This window comes from Eumetopias jubatus, unplaced genomic scaffold, assembly GCF_037043125.1.
Source record: "Eumetopias jubatus isolate StellerSeaLion01/CBP00866 unplaced genomic scaffold, mEumJub1_p1.0 scaffold_10, whole genome shotgun sequence".
NCBI classification, from domain to species: Eukaryota; Metazoa; Chordata; class Mammalia; order Carnivora; family Otariidae; genus Eumetopias; species Eumetopias jubatus.
The window spans coordinates 107,167,389-107,183,249 of record NW_028274816.1 but is presented as its reverse complement, the minus strand read 5'-3'; the positions used below and the strand labels follow the sequence as shown (position 1 = coordinate 107,183,249).

General features: G+C 59.0%; 1 protein-coding gene across 2 annotated transcripts; it reads left to right on the top strand.

The window, feature by feature from the left end:
- The first annotated feature begins 2,946 nt into the window (after positions 1-2,946).
- SAMD14 (sterile alpha motif domain containing 14) lies at positions 2,947-14,037 on the top strand. 2 transcript variants are annotated; one of them, XM_088028321.1, is made up of 10 exons: positions 2,956-2,998; positions 9,174-9,340; positions 9,820-10,108; positions 10,864-10,951; positions 11,050-11,124; positions 11,231-11,394; positions 12,399-12,502; positions 12,574-12,693; positions 12,778-12,933; positions 13,815-14,037. In XM_088028321.1, the coding sequence occupies exons 1-10, from the start codon at positions 2,956-2,958 to the stop codon at positions 13,968-13,970; spliced, it is 1,362 nt and encodes a 453-aa protein (XP_087884447.1). In that variant the 3' UTR covers positions 13,971-14,037. The 2 variants fall into 2 exon arrangements, with proteins under 2 accessions (XP_027949532.1, XP_087884447.1); XM_028093731.2 differs by lacking the exon at positions 12,399-12,502 and having other exon boundaries at positions 2,947-2,998; positions 11,231-11,390.
- Positions 14,038-15,861: the final 1,824 nt, after the last annotated feature.

Sequence of the window (15,861 nt, the reverse complement as noted above, 5' to 3'; positions counted from 1 at the left end):
ACTGCCCCCCTGCCCCCAGCCTCCCCTCCGGCCTTTCCCTCCCGGTCTTTCCCAGTTGCACTTCTTTCTTGGTCTCTTTCTCTTCTTCCCTGGCCCCTTTCCTCTTGCCTGCCCCGCCGGGCCCGCCCCTCTCCCTACAGCCGCCCCTTGGCTCTCTCCTCGCAGCCCTCCCTGGGGCCTCACTCCCGGCCGGCCGGCCCGAGGGAGCCCGGCCTCCACCACCGCTTCCCCCGCCCCACTCATCTCTTTCCTGCTCTTTCTTCCCTCTCTCTGTAGGTCTGTGGACAGTCTCCACCAACCTGTCTGTCCCTGTTCCTTCTTCCCACTCCCCTCTGGGGCTTGTGCACCCTTTCTCTTTCTCCTTGCCTGGCTCTCAGGAAGCCTCCCTTCCTCCCAGAGAAGAGTCAAAGGTCATAGGTGCTACTCCTCTGGGAATTGGAAGCTTTGGGAGGAAGGAGTGGCCTGGTAGCACCGGTGCCCAGACTGTGTCCAGAGGGACGGGTTCTTTTCCACCTTGGGGCAGTTCCTGGTTAAATGTGTGCCCATGAGTGTGTGTGGTGGGGGGCGGGGGGTTTCCAAAGCTCAGTTTTGGTGAGAGGGGCCCGGTGACCTCTTGGATGGCCTGCTTCCCAGAGTTGCCCATGGAACAGTGTAGGATGGCCCCCCCCATACACACCCCAGGGAGTTAGTGGTTGAGGGAGGGAAAAAAGCCATTTATGCTGAATCAGGATGGATTAGGCACAGGTGTGAGCTGGAAGGCCCAGCCTACCTCAGAGGATACCTGAAAGTGGATTCTAACCACAAGGGGGTCTTCACCCTGGACTGGGACTTTGAATAAAGAACACATGGGATCTCCATTCTCAGCTAATCTAAGAGAGGAGGCACCACTACTGACCTCAGGGAGCCTCCATTCTGTTGGGAGAGGCCCTTCTTATCTTCAGGGAGCCCCTAATCTGATGGGGGAATACGCTCCCTTCTCCTCAGGGAGCTCCCATCTGATGCAGGGGAAATAGGACCCATTTAGGGAATCAGTGAAGTATGAAAAATCCCTATTTCCCAGTGGTTGGGGAAGGGTGAATTTAGAAATTGTGTGGACAAATGGGAGGAAGACGGTTGTCTAGGCCAAAATTCTGGAGGAGGGGGCAGCCAGGTCCTGGTCAGATGAGGCTTTGTGATTGAATGAGGGAATTTCACTCATTCTCTGGGGCAGCCTCCCTTCCAAGATGGTCCTTCAGGCAGGAAGAGAGGTTCTAGAATTTCTTTGCTACTAGCACCCAGAGTTCAAGAATGGCAAGAGAGTTCTTGGAGGGCCCACGTCCCCTGGCCCCTTCTCATACCTCATTTCCTGCTTCCAGCCCCAAGCATCCATGGAGCTTGGGGTGGAGATGGTTTAGAAGCTTCTCCCAATCCTAGACAGTATGGCCAGCCCCCCTTCCTCTACTTTTCTCCCTTCTCCCCACAGGATCCTCTCCTCATGCATACCCTCCAAAACTGCAGATCATCCCCCAGGATAGCACTGGAGGGCAGGAGACAGGTGGAGGCTGAATTCCGCCTCTTATCTCCTGCACCTCAGTTTTCCCATCTGTAAAGTGGGGATGCTAAGAATCTCAAGCCCATACAGCTCAACCATGAGATGATGTGTATGTAATATCAGGAGAGGAATGTTGGAAAAGACTCCAGCAAGCATGAGGCCCAGCCTTCCCATGCCTGTCAAATGCATGTCCAGCCCAGCGCCCTGCCCTGCTCATGGGCACCTGAGTGTTAGCAGTCATTGGAGATCATGTCCCAGCCGTGCCGTGTGCCTCTGCTGCTGAGCTTCCCCCCGTCCCCTTGGCCAGTATTCCCCTTCCCCTCTAACCCCCAGGCTTTGGCTTAGGGCCACTGCCATCCTGCATCTGCTAGGAAGCCTGCCCAAACTGGTTCAGCTGCGTACGTCCCGCTTCCCCACCTGCCTCCCTTCTTCCCAGCAAAAAGCAAAACCAAACCAAACCCCTACCCATCACACTTCCTGCCGGAACATACTTGCATCACAGAGATTTGGCTGTCCACTGTTGTGCTGTGGGTACTCCTCATACCCTGCATCTGTGAGTCTGTCTGGAACTGTGAGAACTGCGAGTTTGTCAAGAACAGGGGCCTTGCTGATGGTGCCAGCTTCCTGAACAGCTCATGTTCGGGAAGGCAGGTGGTGAGCACACCAGTGATGGGGGGTGGAGGGCAGGCAGGCCCGGGTGATGGATGGGAAGACGGGTGGGTGGATAGTATGAACTGATGGATGCAGAGATGGGAGGATGGATGGATGGATGGATGGTTGGTTGGATGGATGGGCAAGTGGATGGATGGCTAAATAGGTGGGTAGGTGGATGGATGGATGGTTGGATGGATGGATGGATGCAAGGACCTGGATTCTGCTCCTGATTTTGCCACTGGCTGGCTATGTGACCTTAAGCCAGTCATTCTCCCCTCTGTTTCTTTATTTGGAAAATGAGAGGATTGGATTTAATAATCTCCCACGATTTCTCCCAGGGTTGCTGTTGGACAATTTATGATGATCAAACATTTTGAGGGAATGCTGATGATGGAGAGGCCCCAGACATTGAAGTCAGGGGGCGGGGAGTTCAGTGAGCCATGTGAATGCACACAGCAAGTCAGCTTGGACCAAAATCCCAGGACTCAGCCTGTGTCTACACCCTGGATTTGCTTCTGCCCCTACTCTTTTACTTCTGCCTCCTGCCCCAACTCCTACCGTCTGGAGTATGGTGCAGACAATTTCTTTTCCAAGGGACTGGAGGAAGAGTTCTAAGGGAAGGTGAGGGACCAGAAGGCCAGAAGCAGGCAGCCAGGGGTAGCTCCCTTGTTTCCCTCCACCAACCTGAACCTCTTACCCATAATCTCTCTCTCTCTCTCTCTCTCTCTGCCCACCCCCCCCCCCCCCATTCTCCTCAGCTCTCTTGAGTCATGGCTTCTTCAAAGCTACGAGAACCTGCGGATGAGGTTTTTGGTAAGTTCTGTTTGCTCTAACTCTAGCCAAAGCCACAGGCACTGGGCGGGGGGGGGGTTCCCCTGGGACTCCAGTGTCTGTCTGTGTGTGTGTGTGTGGGTGTGTGTGTATTGTGGCCTGGCAGCCTGAGTCTCTGTCATGACACTCTATGCCGATGACAACCACAACAATCACGGTCTCCATTTAGAAAGTGCTGTCTCACTAGGCTGACACCCCCATCTCACAATGTCACTTATGCCCCACAATAAGGCCAAGAGATGTGCCCATTGTACAGACAAGGAACCGAGAGCACAGAGTGCCGGAGTGACTTGCTTTAAAGATCAGGTGGCAGGTCAGTGGCAGAGCTGGGACTAGAAGTCCGGACTGGGCGGCTGTACACCTGAATCCCCGCCCAGGTGCCAGCCATTGCCTCCACATCGCATGGTAACGGCCCTCAGCCTGCAGGGTATGCGTGGAAATCAAATGCACAGAACACAGAGCCTCAGTGCCCGCAGGCCCACCCCAGCTCCGTACACACCGGGGAGCATGCACACGCCTGCCTGCACCATCATGTACCCCCTGCGGTCTTGCTGTTGGGCAGTGTGGGGAAAGCCCACCCTGGCAGGGCAGAGTTCCCAGCATGCAGTGGGGTGGAAAGGCTGGTTCCCAGCTGGATTTGGTGGAGGAGTCAGGGAGCAAGGGACAGGGAGGGTCATGAGGAACATGGAGGGAGAGGTGGAGACAGAAGCTGTTGCCCGAAGCCTGTAGCATGTGCACAGACCCTCATGTTGATGTGCACAGCCTCAAGGGGCTCCTGGCTTCTCCTTGTCTCTTTCCCTCCCCTCCCCTCCCCTCCTCCCTCTCCCCAGCTCACCCCCTTCTCCCCTGTGCAGCCGTATGCCCTGGCAAAGCCAGGAAGTGCTGCCTCCCGGCTCCTGGGAACGCTGTTTTCCCAGCCTCCCTGCGGCCCGTGGAATGGAGGGTTTGCCTCCAGGACTCCTCCAGCCTCCAGCTGCCTTTGGGCCTCAGACTCTAGGGTCCCACCATCTGCACCCAGGCCTGGCCTGACAGAAGTGAGCTCCCCCTGTCCTAGGCTTCTGGGCCGCCATTCCCACCCCCAACCCCAACTCTTCCTGTGTTCCTTCTCCCGGACCTGCTGAGGTAGCTGGAGGTAGCTGGCCGCCTTGCCTGCTTCCTGATGTGAAAGGCAATGAAATATTCATGACTCCCCACTGCCCAGGGCTGGGGAGAGAAAGACAGAGAGACAGACCTGCACAGAGATGGAGGGAGGCCAGGGAGCCAAGTAGAGCAGGGGCCAGAGGGGAGGCCAGCCCCACCTTGCCTCGAAAATACCTCAGCTCCCTAGGACTTCCTTTGCTGCCTACACCCTCCAAGGTAAGCCGCCCCGAAGTCCTGATGTGGCCCAGAGTCAGGAGAAGGGCCCTTCTCCCTGGCTTTGGGGGGCTGGGCACCCGGTGAGGGCTGGAGGTAGAGGGGGTGTTCCACAGCTCCCTGCCCCGCCGCCCAGAACAGCGAGACCACTAGTCTGGGAGCCAGGAGGCCTGGATGCTGTCCTTAACTCCCTCTCCACTCCTGGCCAAACCTTTCCTCTCTGAGTCCCAGTTTCCCCACCTGTAAAATGAGGGGTTGGACTCACGACTCACCCCCATCTCTGCCTCAGAGGAGGTGTAGCAGGCTTGATGGTTACACACTGAGCCTCGGGAGCCAGACTGCCTGTAACGCTGGCCACTCTCTTCAGTGGCCAGATGCCCTGGGGCAGATTAAGGCTGCCCTGGGGATTCCTGGAGTCTCTTCCTCCTAGGGTTGTGGGGAGTTTAAATGAGCTAGTAATTGTGAAGCACTTAGAATGGGTGCCTAGCACAGTGAGAACTCAATAAGGATTAGCAATTATTATTCTGTGGTTTGGTCCTCAATCCTTGCTGCTTGCAGATAATGCTTGGAGATGCTGTGTCGTGTCGTTGGGGAGCCGGGGATGGAGGAGGGCTCCCTCCCTCAGCTCAGCCTCAGGGCCTGGAAACACCAGAAACAAAGCAGGGGCAGTGAAGGAGCTAGAGGAGTGGTGTCAAGCCTGGGGTCCCAAATAGCAGTCCTTTGACAGGACCTCTCCCCTTGCCAAGGCCCCATCGCTGCCCCAGGACACCTGCACAGGCCCTGTGGGGGTCCACCCTCCCCTGCCCCCTGGGGCCAGGCCAGTCCCCTCCCCTTGCAGGCTCCACTGGCCCACACCATCCCTTCTCCTTAGAAAGCTCCTTCTTGTTCTTCCTACAACCTTGGCTCTCTCCTCAGCCTGGCTGCCTCATCTAAAATAGAGCCCCCAGCCCCTGCCTGTCTCTTTCTCCCCCTCCACAAATACCACGGAGCCCCTTCCGTGTGCCAGGCTCTGTGTGAGGCCCCAGGGAGACGGTCACTGCCCTCGTGGGGCCTGAGTGCCAGGGCGGGGGCAAGCAGGGGGCCGACCCTGGGGCACACATGACACATGATGAGGAACATGTCCTGGGGAGGAGTGCTCCTCAGAGGGGCGCGGGGTATGGATGTGATGGAGTGTGGGCAGCAGCGCTTCTCTGTGCCTTGAGGCCATCTCTGCCTGGCTGTGCCCTGGCCCTGAAGCGTGACTTGGCTTCATCAACATCAACTGAGCCCCTGCTCTCTGCCAGGCCCAGCACCGGGCTCTCTCGGTCCCCAGGGGACAGCGAAGGGCTCGCCCCTCTGCAGTGTGCAGACTGGCAAACGGGATGGTCGCTTCTGACCAGATGTTGTGCCAGGCCTGCAGAGGTGCAGCTGTCCCGTGGGGCTGGGGAAGGAGGGATTTGAGGGGACAGACGAGGGGGTGGGGGGGCAGTGGAGCCGAGAGAGCCGCTTGCGCGCGGTCAGAGGCAGGAAAGGAAGGTGGAGGCCGGGATCCGGGAGTGGTCAGGAGCTTAGTGCCGCTTGCCGCCCTGCGCCCCGGCAGCTCGTGCCTGCTCATAGCCACGGGCATTCTGGCGAAGCGCTTTATCTGGGTTACCTTATTTGACGCTCACACAACCCTGGAAGGAAGATACTCCTCTTATGACCCCATTTTACTGATGAGGAAGCCAGCCTATAAATGTAAGGAACTTCTCCAGAGTCACCCAGTTGGCAAATGGCAGAACTGGACTCAGCCCTGGCCAGCCGGCTCTTACCCGTGGTCCTTGCAAGAGCATGCTGTGCTGAGGAGGAAATGTGGGGAACACAGAAAGGGGGAGCTGGGACCCCCCAACCCCGAGCCTGACTGGAGGGCTGAGGAGCATGCACTTTATGTTATTGGCTTTGGGACCCGCTCCCCACCCCCCCACCTCAGCCCTGCCATTATAGGACGCAGTCAGAAATGTGCTTTAGAAAGTTTCTTCTAGCTTGTGGGAATTGGGGAGGGAGGCAGACCCCGGAGGCAGGGAGCACAGGATGGCTGGAGGCTGAGCCATGCTTAGCGGGCAGGGCTTGGGGGAGGGCCTGGTGAAGACCTGAGTAAGGCAGTTCAGTCCGAGGGAGAGGAGAGGCCATGGAGAGGCCACGTTCCAGGGCTGTGAGGAAGGCAAATCAACAGAACTGTGTGTGGGGGTTTTTTTGGCCATTAAAATCATATTTACTAAGCACCTACTATGTGCCAGGCACCACCCTGGGTTAGAGCAGTGAACAAAATAGAGGAATGTCTGCCCTCACGGAGCTGACATTCTAACGAGTGGAGAGACAATAAATTAAGTAAGTAAAATATACAGCATGCCAGAGAATGACACACGACGTAGGGAAAAACCATGTTGGGGTTCTGGGGGGAACTGTACATTGAGTGGTCAGTAAGGTCCTCAGGGATAGAAAGCATTTAAGCAGAGGTCTGAAGGAGGCAAAGGAGAGAACCCTGCAGAGATCTGTGGCAAGAACCTTGCAGGAAATGGGAAGAGGAAGCGCAAAGGCCCTGAGGTACAGGGAGGCTTATGTGAGGAAGAGCCAGGAGGCGAGGACGGCCGGGGAGGAGGGAGCAAGAGGGAGAGAAGTAGAAGCTCAGAGAGGTAAGGGGAGCACAGACTGAGTCTGGAAGGCCCCTGGGAGAACCTGGCACTTACTCTGTGTGAGATGGAAGTCCCCAGAGGGTTCTGAGTAGAGCAGTGACAAGGGCTGACATGTTTTATCAGGATCACTCTGGCTGCTGCGGTGTTGAAAATAGACTGTAAGTGGGAAAGGGAGGAAAAGGGAAGACCAGCCGGGAGGCTTTTGTAATAATTGAGGCAGGAGGTGATGGCGATCTAGACCAGGGAGGCTGCGTGTCCCCCTCTCCTCTCTCCTCCCCTCCCCTCCCCTCCCCTCCTCTCCTCTTCTCTCTTCCTCCCCTACTCTGTCTCCTCTCCCGCCGCTGGTGTGTGTGTGTGTGTGCGCGCGCGCACACACACACACACAGAAACAGCAGCGTTACTGTCGGAGTGAGGAGTACAGGGATGGGCCTGATGCATCCCACTGTGCGTTCTGCTACTGTCGCTCCATGGTCATCGGGTCGTGGCCAGCCAGCCATCTCTCCCCACTCCTGTTCCCCGGGATTATTTTGAACCTAATCCAAAACATCGTACCACTTCACCATCAATATCTCAGTATGTCTACATAGATTTCGAAGGTAGAGCTAACAGGAATTGTGGCTAGATGAGTGTGGAGGGTGGGAGGGAAAGAGAGTCCAGGGCGACTCCAGTGCTTGGCCTGAGCTGCGGGTGAGATGGAGCAGCCAGTCACAGCTGGACACGGACGCCGAAGCTGCCCGTGACACATCCAAGGGGAGGGGGCCAGGAGGCGGCGGGACTCTTGAACCACCAGCTGGGGCTGGGGCTGGGGCTGGGGCTGGGGCTGGGGGCGAACCGTAGCTTGGGGCTGTCTGCATTGGGTGGACAATGGGGCCTTTCATGGAGCCGAGGAACAAAGGGGAAGCCGGTCTGAAGCAAGGTGGTGGGTTCATCCCGATAGATATTTTGGGGACCCAGGTGCCTTTGAGACGGCAAGTTCCCTGGTGGGTGCTGAGGTGCCCGGGCTTGGAATTCAGGGAGGGCTTAGGGCTGAACCAATAGGTGATAGGGAAGCCAGGCCAGCAACTGGGGTGGGTGGCTTAGGGGGTATCTGCCGACAAGAATAAGAGGAAGAGGCAAGGCAGGGCCAGCATGAGGGATGAGATGGCAGAACCCTGAGATCATGGGGCGGGGGGCGTGGGGAACAGAGGTCTTAACCCATTCTGAGGTCTGGGAAGAGGCTCTTCTGTATGGAGACCCCAAGCTTAGGGACTTCATTCCCCGGAGCAAGTAAGAAGAGAAACTAGGAGCAGCAGGGTTTGTGCACGATCCATTGGGTTTGCCTACTCTTCTTCCATGTCTTCATCCCACTTCAACCCAGCCCCACACCACTGACCCCAGGATGGGAGAGGCAGGCCGTGTGGGGACTGGGGTTTTCTTGATGCCGCTGCTATGTTCCCGTCAGCCGGGCTGGGTCTGAGGGCAGCCCTGGGCATGGCACAGCAAGCCAGGGTCGCAGTGCGGCCAGTCTCTGGAGCCACACTAGTCAGGCTCAGAGCCAGCCTGGACCACCGCTTGCTGGTGGCTGCAGGCAAGGGACTGAACCTCTCTGAGCCTTAGTTGGCGCAGCTATAAAATGCGTAAAATGTGCATAATAGCTGTCCCCAGCTCCCTGGGTTGTTTTGAGTAGATGAGGTGCTGTATGAACATTCTGGCATGTAGTAGGCGCGTCTTAAATGGTAGCTCTTATTACCATGATTGGTCTGGTCTCATCCCAGCCCTCCTCTCCACAGACCTACCCTTCAGGTGCCCTGGAAGGGCCCCCCCCCGCCCCCCTGCACTTCCCTACTTCCCAGCATTGCATATACCATCTCACCAACCGCCTCTCTTGTAAACTCCCACCCAGACCTTAGACCAGCTGTGGTGCTTCCTCCCCTGACCCATCCAAACAGGACAGTCCTGTGCTCCTGCGTGCCGGTCAGAGACCCCACCACACTGCTGTGTTTCCTGCCTCCGAGACTGTGAGGGACCCCGTTCTCCATCTCATCTGTACCCCCAGCGCGGGGCACTCAGAAACGTTTGCCGGATGTCTGGGGTGTGAGTGCGGGAGGCCTGAGGCGCTCACAGGCCTGCTGTCCTCACATGTCTGGTCTCTGCCCCCTTCACCTGGTTCACAGACCTGGACTTGGCTGTGCCAGAGACCGTCAGACTGGACAGCAGTTTACACAAGGCCCGAGCCCAACTACTGGCCAAGGGCCGGAGACACCGGCCCTCCCGCTCCAGGCTTCGGGACAGCGCCAGCTCTGCAGAGGATGGTGAAGGCTCCGACGGGCCCGGAGGCAAGGTTGGGGCAACCCACCCAATCACTAATACCCTACCCACCCTCTCCGCCCCGGACAATCCCCCCAAACCCTTTTCCAGGGAAACCACACTCCCAGACTTCTGCCATAGTAATGCCAACAAAGATTACCTGCATTCACTCTGGCTTGGGTGAAACTTTTAAGGGAGGCATTATTATTCCCATCTTACACGTGGGGAAACTGAGGCTCCGAGAGGTTCAGTAACAAGGTCACCCAGTTAGGAAGTGAGGGAAGTGGGATTCAACCCCAGTCTACGTGGCTGAAGGCCCCCCAGCGCCCACCTCTCACTGCCCAGCCACCCCCAGGGGCATGAGGACAACCCTTCCTTCCAGGTCCCCCAAGGACCCGAGTCCGGGCTCCTCCCTCGGGGGGCTCCCTCGCAGTTTGCCAGGTGAAAGCAACTCCCAGCCTCTCGGGGAAGCGGGGAGGAGGGTTGGCAGTGAGCGGCCACCCCCTCCCCCAGGTGACCGACGGCTGCGGGAGCCCCCTGCACCGGCTGCGCTCGCCTCTGCACTCGGGCCCGGGGTCCCCGGCCGGGGGCTCTTTCTGCCTGGAGCCTCCGGGGTTACGGCGCAGTCTGGACGAAGACGAGCCCCCGCCCTCGCCGCTCACACGCTACCGGCCCCTGCACAACGCCGCCTCGCACGAGGGCCTGGCCGCCGCGTCCTGCTCGCCGCCGCGCTCCGCGCCCTCCTCGGACAGCTCGCCCAGCTTCGTGCGCCGCCACCCGCGCGCTGAGCCCCACAGCGAAGGTGCGCGGCCGTCGGCGCGGCGCCCCCTGCTGGCGAGTGCCGGGACTGCAGCGGCCCCCGAAGGGGAGGGCTGGACCAAGTGGGGCAAGGCGGCTTGGGGACGAGGGGGCGAGGGGGCGGGGGACACACTGCGGCTCCCGCCGTCACTTCCTGAGCACCTACTATGTACCAGACACTGTTGGGCACTGGGACTCACAAGTAAGGAAACAGAGGCAGTCTTTGCGGTCACGAGGCTTGCAGTTTTGGGGAGAAACAATCTAATAATTCCGCATAGTTTAAGGGAGAAGTGATCAAATAATCCCTTAATTAAATGTATAGTTACAAGTCATAATAAGTGCTATGTGAGAAACGTGCACAGTTGCGTCGGGGGTGCGGGGATACATAGTGGGGGGGTAAAGACCTGGTGGGGAGCCTCCTGTAAGGCTTCTCTGAGGAAGTGACACGTGAGCCAAGATTGGAAGGCTGGTTAGAAGTCAGGATAAAATGAACAGTGAGTAGTAGCGGTCCCTACTTTTTCATGGTTTGCATAAAACTTCCATAAATATTCCATGAAATAGGCAGGTGTTCGTGTGGGTCAGGGGTTATCCCCATATTTGAGGTGAAGGAAGCTCAGAGAGGTAGAGTGATTTGTCCAAAGTCACACAGCTAGTGAAGGGCACCCGAGCCAACTTGCCTGCTTCTAAGTCAAAAGAGGCAGCGGAAGGAGGCAGGCAAGCCACCACATGGGCTATTTCCTTCCCCCTCTTCCCCAAAAGATGACAGCCGGGATGCCAGCCCGCCTGAGCCTGCCAGCCCCACCATCGGCCTGGATAAGAAGACTCGCCGAAAGTTCCTGGACCTGGGGTGAGTGGAGAAGGGGCCAGAAGCAAAGGCTTGGAGCTTTGGGGTGCAGGGTAGCACAGTGGGCAGCACTGCCCCACTCCCCCCTGCCCTCCGCACAGGGTCACCTTACGCCGAGCATCCACTAGCAAGAGCCGGAAGGACAAGGGCAGCAACCGCTTGTCCATGGGCAGCAGGTAAGCCATCCGCACTGTGCCTCAGCCACAGCTACTGCCCGGAGTTCCCCTGGGGGCCCGGCCCTCCCCATGGTGCCCACGCCCGTGCTGGGTGCTCTCTCCACAGGGAGTCAGTGGAGGGGTCCGGCAGGTCAGGGGGCTCCCCGTTCCTGCCCTTTTCCTGGTTCACAGACAGCGGCAAGGGCTCGGCGTCCTCTGGCAGCACCACCTCGCCCGCCTGCTCCCCTAAACACGAGGGCTTCAGCCCTAAGAAGTCAGCTTCTCAGGTGAGTCCATGGCCTCCCTGCCCCCGTACTGGCCCCAGACTCAGGTGACATGAGGGGGCGGCACTTCCCCCTGGCTGGGGCTGGGATCCAGGCACTCCTGGAGTCCATTTGTCTGCCCATGGAGCCATTCAATGATTCATTAGTTCATCCGTTCTCTGAGTTCATTCGTTCGCTTGTTCCCTCATTCGTATTCTGAGTAGTTCCTCCATGGAGTCATTCACCACATTCAACACACTGAACACTAGTCCCCCCCTCGCCCCGTTATCCACCCAGCCTGAGGCCTCCTCCATGCACCCCAACTCTTCTGCCTGGCTCCCCACATCCTGAATCAGCCGCTGGGCTACCTGTGTGGTGGGGTGAGGCTTGGAGGGAACTGGGATGAAGGGGGCGCAAACTAGCTAGTGCTCAGGAAGTGGGGAGAAGTCGGGGACAGAAGCAGCCACAAGCGTCTCCTGCTCACGCTGCACTCTACACCATACAAGGCCCCAAGTGCTGCTTGTGCCTTCCTGTCAGAAAGCGCAGGCACGTGTAGCCCGGTTGTCCAGATGAACGAATGAAGGCCAGAGAGAAGGGACTTGCCGCGTGGGTTTGCTGCCAGGCTCCATGCCGGCTCTGTGGTTGTTCCTTATGTGCTGCTGGGGCAGAGGAGGTCGGAAAGCTGGGAATATTCAGGGGAGAAGGAGTTCCATCTGACTTGGGACTTCCTGATTTCCTCACTCCCTGCACAGACTCCCTCCGTCTCTTCCTTCCCTCGGGCATGGTGAACAGACAGCCCAGGGCCTCATAGAGCTTATCATCTCTGCCCAGGCACTTAGAAGCCAGGGTGCTAGAGGCTATGATGGGGAGGCACAAGGGGAGGACCCCTGACCTAGCCTCGGGGAATCCTGGTCGGCTGCCTGCAGGAAGGGACACCTAATCTGAGACCTCTGCCATCCCTGCTAACTATTCTGCCTCACTTTTAGCCCCACGACCTCCTAGAAGCCTTAACATCCTGATGCCTCCCATGAGTCGCCACGTCCTATGTGCCTGCCCAGCTCCTGGTTTACGCACAGGAGACACTGAGCAACTCCTGGTGCTCAGTTCCCAACTTCAGCTCCATTCAAGTGGGAGCAGTGGGTTGGGGGGACTCCCTTTGGCTTGGGGGTGAGCTCTCCCCTCAGTGGCTCGCACCCCTCCTCTCTAGGAATCCACCCTGAGTGATGACTCCACACCCCCTAGCAGCAGCCCCAAGATCCCAAGTGGGCCCCGGCAGGAGACCAAATGCTCCTACCCCTACCACACACTGTCCCAGTCTTCGGATGAGGTAAGCAAGCCCTGCCCTCTGAGCGTCGGGGGTGCAGGCCACGGGCCGTGTCTTCCCCCTCACCGTCCTTGGTCTCCACCCCAGTTCCTGGATGAACCTCTCCCCACTGTCCACCACTGGACCAGCCAGCAGGTGGGCCAGTGGCTGCACAGCCTCAACCTGGAGCAGTATGCCGCCGAGTTCGCTGCGCGGCAGGTGGATGGGCCCCAGCTCCTGCAGCTGGATGGAAGCAAACTGAAGGTGGGTCAGAGGAGGAGAGCCGTGACCCAGCCGGAGCCCAAGGCAACCTTCCAGGATTGGGATTCCCCACGCCCCCCCCCCCGCCCCCGGATCTTTCATTGCCTCTAAGGCCACTGCCCTGACCTCTGACCTCTGGGCAAGGTCCTCAGCCTGATCTTTGCACTCTAGCGTGGGTCCCCCGTCGGACTCGAAACTCGAGCCCCATCCTTCAGTTTGACCTTCAAGCCCCAGCCCAAGTCTCCAGGTCAACATTGAACTAGGACCATCATATCACCTGGCTCTTGATTCTGAGTTTCTTCCTGTCATAGGAAACCGGGCCTCTCCTTAATCACCTTGCTTGATTCTCAGTGTTAGAGGCTGCTGGTAGTCAGGGGAGGTTTGGGGGGGGCGGGGGTGCTCAAATCTCTGTGCTGGGAGGTTTCTGGCCTGTTCCCCACCCTCCAATACATTATTTAGGCAAGAGGTGGTGAGGAGAGGCTCCCAGGAAGTCTGTGGAGTGGGGAGGGGCCTCAGCCACTGTCTAGCAGTGTGACCTTGGGCAAGTCATTCCCTATCTGTGGGCCTCAGGGGGCTGGGCAGGATCGTGCCAAGGCTGAACTCCTGAGTGGAGGAACGGGAGCCGAGGATTGCCGGGGGTGGGGGCAGGGGGGCAAAAGTTCTCGTACACTCCATCAGCATCTTTCCCAAACGCTCGCATTCAGAATTCTTGCCCTGAGCATTCTGATCCCCGGGCCAGTCTGGGAGGTGGAAGCCACATTTCTGGGAGGACTGGCCGAGCTCCAGGCAGGGTACACCTGGGGCACAGAGAACCGGGGGCTGGGGTTGGCCAGGGCCCCGAGTGCTTCTGGGGCTCTTTCCCTCACCCTTGAATTCCTCCCCAGAGCCTGGGGCTCAGCAACTCGCATGACCGGACGCTAGTGAAGCGGAAGGTAAAGGAGCTGGCAGCAGCCGCTGAGAAGGAGCGCAAGGCCCAGGAGAAAGCTGCACGGCAGCGTGAGAAGCTCCGGCGCAGGGAGCAGGAGGCCAAGAAGAGCTAGGGGGTGGCGGGGGGGCAGGCACTGGCACCCAGGCGCTGGTGGCCGCCGGGCTCGGTGGGCACAGGCCTCAGTGGGCAGGCGGGGCCTGGGCGCCAAGCTTGGGCTGGCCCGGCCCCACACTCTCGGGGGGTACATGCCCTCTCTCACCCTGTCACTGTCTGGACCCAGATCCCCCAGAAAAGGAGACCCCAGGAGAAGGCCCAGGAATAAATCCAGTTTTAAGGACTTGTTTTGGCACAGAATTCCTAGGGGAGCTGGCAGGTTATGGGCAGAGGACAGAGAGGCCAGGGCCAAAGCAAGTCTGGGAACCCTGAGGCACCTGGGTCAGTCTGACCCTCTACCCTCAGGCCACGGCGGTGCTGGCCGGCAGTGAGCTAGGACACCTGCCGGCCTGCCTGCGTTCTAGAGGCTCTGAGATGGGGCCCGGGTCCTAGGGCTTAGAGAGGTAGGAAGCATCTCGGCAGGAGCGGGTGGACAGAGTTGCTCCTCTCCAGCTGTCCAAGGGGGCTGTGTGCTGGGAGAGCTGGCTTCCGCTCCCAAGGGAGGCTGGTAGGCGCTGCAGCAACCTGCACTCAGGGTAGACTCCCAGTCTGCACTCAGCGGGAGAGCAGAGAGAGCCACATGGTTATCCCAGGCGATCCTTGCCAGGACTTTCGGAGCAGGAAGGGACGGTGAAAACGTCCTTCGCCTTCCCCTTCCCTGCCCTGTGGTCCCAGTGGTGAGATGACATCCATACAGGTCTGCCCCTCCTGGGGCCCACTCAAGGCCTGGTCTTTGACCTGCTCTCTAACACAGGGCTCGCTTCTGTTGCTCCCTCGGAGGACAGCTGAGCCCTCTCTGGGGACAGAGCAAACTTGGGAGCTGGGGGGGGGGTGGTGACAGAGGACACCCCCCACCAATGCCTAGGTGGCACTGAATGGGTGAATCCTCACCCCAGCCAGGTAGAGAGGCAAAATCTGGGAGTTCCCCTGGAATCTACTGGAAGGGTTCATCAGCCTTCCCCCATCTGCTCTGGTCCCTGTCAGGGCCTCAGTGGGTTCCAGAACCGGCAGACCGTGCAGGCTCTGGTTCGGTGGGCCCCAAGGAAGGGTGGGTCAGGCCGCTGGGTGGGGGTGGGAATCTATCCCAGCAGCCCAGGGATGACACCTATCCTTGTAAGGAGGGAGCCTTCAGGTGCAGTGCGGGCCAGCAGCTTTTGGAGGATTGGCCAGTGACCAATGGGGCTGGGGGCCCTCTGTTTAGAAGTCCCTCTCCACCTCCACCTGCCTGGAGTGGCGGACAGGACCCAATGCATGCCAGCTCCCCTCGTTCCTGCTCAGGGGCTGTGGCTTCGAGGCCACCCCTGCTCTGGCCACGGTCCCGTCCCTGGGACTCAGCCCTTTATCCCTCTCTGCTGTCCGTGCGGGGAGAGGAGCTGCCGTGGAAACTGAGACATGGGGGCATCGGCACCATCGGGGCCTGTTGGAGGGGCTGGTGCGGAGGGTGGAAGGCACCCAGGCCTTTGAAACTATCAGGAGCTATAGGGGCACCCACCTGCATGTGAAGGGGGGTGGTACTCAATTTATTTCAATAAACACTTATGATGTGCCAGTGACCTCTGTCTGCCCCCACTGGGAGGCTGGGCCCTGAGTGTGTGGGGGGGTAACGTCTGTCCCCAGCGGCCGCCCTATCAGGTGTTCAGGAAGGGATGGCTCTGCCTGGTGGTGTGCTCGTGGAACACACTGAGTCATGCCCTGGGCTGGGTGTCCCGAGCGCATCATATGGTAGTCACGGGGCCTGCACTCTGCGTGGTTTGTGCCTGCACATTCCCCCCCCCCCCCGCCCCCGCCGCCGCCCCCGGGGAAAGCAGCCAGGCCACGGTCTCATTCAGTCTCCTTTTTATTGTGGATGT

Excerpts from the sequence above, each read along its gene's own strand:
- SAMD14 (XM_088028321.1), top strand. The coding sequence starts at position 2,956 with ATGGCTTCTTCAAAGCTACGAGAACCTGCGGATGAGGTTTTTG. Across the intron at positions 9,341-9,819 it reads CCGACGGGCCCGGAGGCAAG|GTGACCGACGGCTGCGGGAG; the intron begins GTTGGGGCAACC and ends CCCCTCCCCCAG. Across the intron at positions 12,934-13,814 it reads TGGATGGAAGCAAACTGAAG|AGCCTGGGGCTCAGCAACTC; the intron begins GTGGGTCAGAGG and ends ATTCCTCCCCAG.